The 6,000-nt window shown below is 41.2% G+C and overlaps 1 protein-coding gene across 1 annotated transcript in view; it reads left to right on the plus strand.

Moving 5' to 3' along the window:
- LOC142202481 (G-protein coupled receptor family C group 6 member A-like) overlaps positions 1-3,291 on the plus strand; it is a 41,418-nt gene extending 38,127 nt beyond the window's left edge. The window contains exon 6 of the mRNA XM_075273032.1: positions 2,366-3,291. Coding sequence (XP_075129133.1) covers positions 2,366-3,291 — 926 coding nt within the window. The remainder of the gene's footprint in view (positions 1-2,365) is intronic.
- The last annotated feature ends 2,709 nt before the right edge of the window (positions 3,292-6,000 follow it).

A 6,000-nucleotide genomic window follows, 5' to 3' on the forward strand; every position in this document is an offset into this window, starting at 1 on the left:
CCAGCTGGATACTTTGAGTCCAGCTGGTTTGAATGGGACATTGGAAGACATCACCTCTTGAAAAATAGTAACGATTATTATGGTGAGTCTCTTTTTGAGTTGCATATATTTTTATTGGTTATTAACATAAAGTGTTTTTATACATATACAATCATTTTAATGAGGGGTAAATTTCATGTATCATTATTTTATGCATTATTGTTTAATAGAGGACTAGATGTGTCTATATTTGTAGTGCTCCATACCATTTGTTGTTTTGCTTGTTATGGGTTCAGATTTATAGGAGCCGGTATGTTACGTGCGCATGCACGTTCTGGGTCTCGGCTGCTTCGACACCGCCTTTATGAATCGCTGAGAGTCCGTCGACACGCATGCACACGTGACCCCGAATTGGGTTTTTAACATGTAGTCTATGCGGTTTACTATTTTTAACTACTTCTGGTATATGGAACGCAAGTGCACTCCAAAAGTAGTTCCGGCATGTGAGACGCATATGCGTCCCAAGCGATGGGCTATGACGCATAATTATACTTTAGGGCGGGCTTTTTATGAATACATGCGCAGGTAGATATACCTGGATGCTGGAAAGATTTTCAATATACTGCATAACGTTTTGTAGTTTTTTATTGTATTGCTGACATAATGTTAGTCTTATTCTGTTTCTTAACTATTTATTGGTTGTCATTTGTCCATTTGATGTGTTTTTTGCTACAATTGTAAAGTGATGAGGTCAATATGGGGGCGCATGTTCTGTGCTCTCAGTATCTATGTCCTTTGTACACCTGGAGAAGAAACCAGCTTCCGGTTTTGAAACGTGTTGTGTGTGAGGCTTTAATAAACGAATGGAACAAGAACTACGGTTGGTAAGCGCGGATCCTTTTATCCATTTGATACTTCTGAAGAAGTTGGTTGGATAGGTCCTTTTCTGTATAGTAGAGCCAAAAACAGTCTTATTAAATTTAATATGGACAAAAAAAGTACAGTGCTTAACAAAAAAGATGTAATAAAGAGATAAATAAAAGCAAGTGATACCGTATAAGAAGGGAATGAAATAAAGACCTGATGTTAATCCTGCCCATAAAGAAGGGTGGAAAAAAGGAACAGAGCGCCCTCTAGGCTGTGTGTCCAAGTATTTGTCCAATACATCTCTCTACATCATTCCTTTTTGAAGAACCCCGATTCCAGCCCCCTTTCTGGAACCTCCCACTTATGACTGGAGCTGGTTAAATAAATCCAGCAAATCCAGAGAGATATAATAGATATTACAACTCATGCCAAACATGGATTAGATACGCGCATCTACACACAATTCCACATGCTGGAGGATTAGATATGCAAGTCTGCACACAGTTCCACACACCAGAGGATTAGATACGCGCATATTCACACAGTTTTAAACGCCGGAGGATTAGATACATGCATCTATACACAGTTACACATGCCACAGGATTAGATACGTACGTCTTTACACAATACCACATAATGCAGGATTATATACGTAAGTCAGAAGGCAGTACCACACGCCAGGAGATTAGATACACAAGTCTGCACACAGTACCACAAGCCGGAGGATTAGATACACGCATCTTCACACAATACCACATGCCGGAGAATTAGATACACGGCTCTGCACAGAGTACCACATATTAGAGTTTTACTCTAGGTTTCCATAGCAACCCAACCATTTTTCTTCACCGCTTAATGTCATCTTTAAAGGGGCAGGGCGCTGTGGATGACATTGTTACACAAGGTCACATACACACAGCTTTACTTCAGGTATCCATAACAACCGGTCACAGGTTTTTCACTGATATCCAAAATGAGATGCTTATGGACACACACACAAACAATATACAAAATACACCAGTGCAAAACTGGACAATTCTTACGGGGCCACTACACAAACAAAAATTGAAATACACCCGTGTTCTACACTATGTTTTATAGGTAGGTTCCTAGAAGTCCTAAGTGGTCAGAAGTCTTGTTCCTCTGCCTTCCCTCCTGATGATCTGACTCTTGGTCACATGACTGACTCTGCTCTACACTGTGGCTCTATAGTAGGAGTAGAGCAGAGTTGATGATGTCACATAGAGCTGGGGCTGCAGAGTCCTCTGGCGCCCCCTTGAACTGAAACTTTATTTACCCCTTTAATTATGGGTATTTTATCTCTTAATAACACTGTCATGTTTGGAATGTTTTCCCCCTTTTTTATAAACATAATGAATACAATGTTATAATACCAATCCTATTGTTATCACATTATATCATGTATTTCTGTATATTTAGATTTCTTTTGCATTTCCACAAGTTTTACCTTTTTTCTATAAACTCTAACACAATAATATTTTTCTTTCTATAATCTTAGACAGTGACATGTGTAACAAATGTCCTGAAGGTGAATGGTCGGATGAGAAGAGAGTGAAATGTGTCCCCAAGCCCTATGAGTTTCTATCTTATGAGAAGGATGTTTTATCGCTAATATTTTTAGTCTTGGTTTTATTTTTTTCTTCTATAAATTTGTTTATAATCGGCATTTTCACTTATTATTTGGACACTAAAATTGTTAAAGCCAACAACCGGGCTACGAGCTTCATTCTCCTGGCCTCCATCTTGCTGAGCCTCCAATGTGTCTTCTTCTTCATTGGTGTTCCAGTGCACACAACCTGCTTACTGAGACAGATTTCATTCGGAATCTTTTTTACTATCGGCATCTCTTCTGTTCTGGCCAAAACTATCACAGTCTGCATTGCCTTCAAAGCCACCAAACCTGGCAGTTTCTGGAGGAAGTTTGTCTCTCCTAAAATGTCCAATGGTGTCGTCTTAGTTTGCTCTTCTGTACAACTTCTCATTTGTGTTATTTGGCTTTGTGCGTCGCCTCCTTATGTAGAATTTGACTCTCACACTTATCTGGGAAAGATCATCATCCAGTGTAATGAAGGCTCAGTCATTGCCTTCTACTCCATGTTGGGTTATATGGGGCTCCTGGCCGCTGTCAGCTTTCTTCTGGCCTTCATGGTGAGGACATTACCAGACATTTATAATGAGGCCAAGTACATCACCTTCAGCATGCTGCTGTTCTGTAGTGTCTGGATTGCCATGATCCCGGCTTATCTGAGCACTAAGGGGAAGTATATTGTGGTCGTGGAGATCTTTGCCATAGTCACCTCTTGTGCTGGGGTTCTTGGATGCATATTTTTTCCAAAATTGTATTTTTTGCTTTTAAAACCACAATCGAAGGTCCGAAAAAATATTGTGGAGAAAAGTAAGATACAGAGCATTAGATATGGGTGAACATTGCTAGATTAGTTTTACAAATATTCACCAGGTTCAACCTCTAGTTTTCTTTCAATCTAAGTATAAAGTGATTTCATTGCCCTCTGGGGCCTCTTCGGACTTTGGATTATGATAAGCCCTAGGGTAGGTGCGGTAAAATAAAAAATGCTAATACCACATATCACCATTACAGATGAGTGAGTAGTGAAATATTCAAGATTCGATATTCGTTTCGAGTAGAGCCTCAATATTCGATTACTCGATCGAATATTGAATCCCATTATAGTCTATGGGAATAAAATGCTCGTTTCAGGGGAAACCACTATTCCACTAAAGGAGAGTCATCAAGTCCATGAGTAGCAGGAGGAGTGTTTAGGAGGAGCGAAGTGCAGTTGAGGAGTGTTGAGGAGGAGCGCTGTGCAGTTAAAGTGCACAGACCCCATAGACTATAACGGGGTCCGTGTGTTTGCAGCACAGCACCCACACTAATGATTCATGCAGGCAGTGCACAGCAAGCACACACATCCCATTATAGTCTATGGAATCCATGTGCTTTAACTGCACAACGCTTGCAGTTACGCTTGTATTTCGTCCGGGGGGGGAGCGGCCATCATGCGGACTCCTTCTGGACGGAACACATGAGCTAGTGTGAACTGACCCTAAGCTAATGTGAACCGACCCAAAGAACTGTACAGAGCAGGACACGGTGCGGAGATAGTATTTTACCTTTGAGTAGCAATCCCCGTATCCATCCTGCAGAACTAGCGTTTATTGGCCGAATGCTATACAGTGTACAGCATTCGGCCAATCAACACTGGTTCTGCAGGACGAGTAAAAGCAAAGTGGAAGGAGTAGGACACGGCGCAGGGAGAATGATAGACCCGCAGGATAGTATTGCAGCATCCCTCCCGCAGAACCAGCGTTGATTGGCTGAATCCTATACACTGTATAACATTCAGCCAATTAAATCTGGTTCTGCAGGAGGCTTGTCTTTGAGGAGGCGGAATCTAAGATTGGATCACAATGTAGACTGTATATTTAACATTACAGCAGTCTACATTGTGGTCCAATCTTAGACTCCGCCTCCTCAAATACGAGCCTCATGCAGAACCAGTGTCCTTCTCCTTTATTGCTGAAGGTTTCACATGTGGCTTTAACTTTATGCAATACAAAAATTAAGGTCTCTTGTACATGGCCGAATACGGTCCAGAACATATATTTCCCAAATTTCTTCAACCAATGCTCATCTAGAGACTGGTATTCCTTACATCACAATGATCTATGATAAGCCCGCGGTGGCTCCAGCTTGTGGTGTGTGGTGCCAGCCTTAGGACTAATGCAGACAACTTAGTTTGGCCCTCCTCCTGAGGAGGCTTCCTATGATAACTGTAGGGGAGGTCCTATCCTACTCTGTAACAATGGATTGGAATGGAACAGAGCCCCCTATTGAAATAAATGGAGCATGGAAGCCATTTGGATGATACTCAGATGTATATTTAACATTACAGCAGTCTACACTGTGCTCCGATCTTAGACTCTGCCTCCTCAAAGACAAGCCTCCTGCAGAACCAGCTTTGATTGGCTGAATGCTATACACTGTATAGGATTCAGCCAATCAACGCTGGTTCTGCAGGAGGTATGCTGCAATACTATCCTGCAGGTCTATCATTCTCCCTGTGCCGTGTCCTACTCCTTCCACTTTGCTTTTACTTGTCCTGCAGAAACAGAATTGATTGGCCGAATGCTATATACTGTATTTGGCCAATCAACACTGGTTCTGAATCGAATCTTTACTGCGAATAGGGAGTAGTATTTCATCGAGTACGAGTATTTAGAATACTGTAGTATTCTATCGAATACCCACTGGATCGAATACTACTCGCTCATCTCTACTCACCACCCCTCACCTATTCTGGACTCCTATGAACATTTCCTACAATTCTGAGTTCTCTCCGGGCCTCTTCTGTGTCCTCACAAGCCTGCAAGTATCATAACGATGACGTGCCCCACACGACCACTCACGCCTCAGAGGCTCCTGGGGGTCGGTGATATCACAGCAATGGCTGGAAAAGGCCCAAAGAGGACTAAAGATGTTGGGGACCAAGCATCAGATATCTAAATGGAGTTTTTATACTTTAAAAGCTATTTTAGAATAAACGTATGTAATAAAGAAAATAATAAAAAAAAATAAAATATGGCAACAGCAAATTTCTATCTTTTTTAAATTCCATGTACAATAAGAAAAAAAGCCGCAGAATTTTTTGAAAAAGGTAAAAAATTAATTTTCAAACCTGCATGTAGTAGATATCTATGTATTATCTGTGAATAGTTATTACAATAGCAAAAAGATTGTAGAGGATTGAAAGGACAACCAGGTAGTGAATGGAAGCAATGGCAATTCCCAATTGTCAGTTTATTTATTAAAGGGGTATTGCAGTTTATTCTTATTGATGACCCATCCCTTGTAAAGGTTATCAGTAAGAGATCACTAGGGGGCCGACACCCGGGACTCCTGTCTGTCAACTGTGTGAGGGGCTGAAGTGTTCAAGCAGATGCAGGGACCCTTCTCTCTTTCCATTGCAAGTCATCTGTTATATAGCAGCTTATTAGATGAAAGGGTCTGTTCTGCCATCTCTGTTGTAGATCATCCGAAGATATTCCATGGGGTGAGGTCAGGGTGCTTTTGCATGTTTCTCTGTTGAGAGTATTTTTGTATTGCAGGGTATT

Source organism: Leptodactylus fuscus, chromosome 1 (genome assembly GCF_031893055.1).
Source record: "Leptodactylus fuscus isolate aLepFus1 chromosome 1, aLepFus1.hap2, whole genome shotgun sequence".
In the NCBI taxonomy this organism is placed as follows: domain Eukaryota; kingdom Metazoa; phylum Chordata; class Amphibia; order Anura; family Leptodactylidae; genus Leptodactylus; species Leptodactylus fuscus.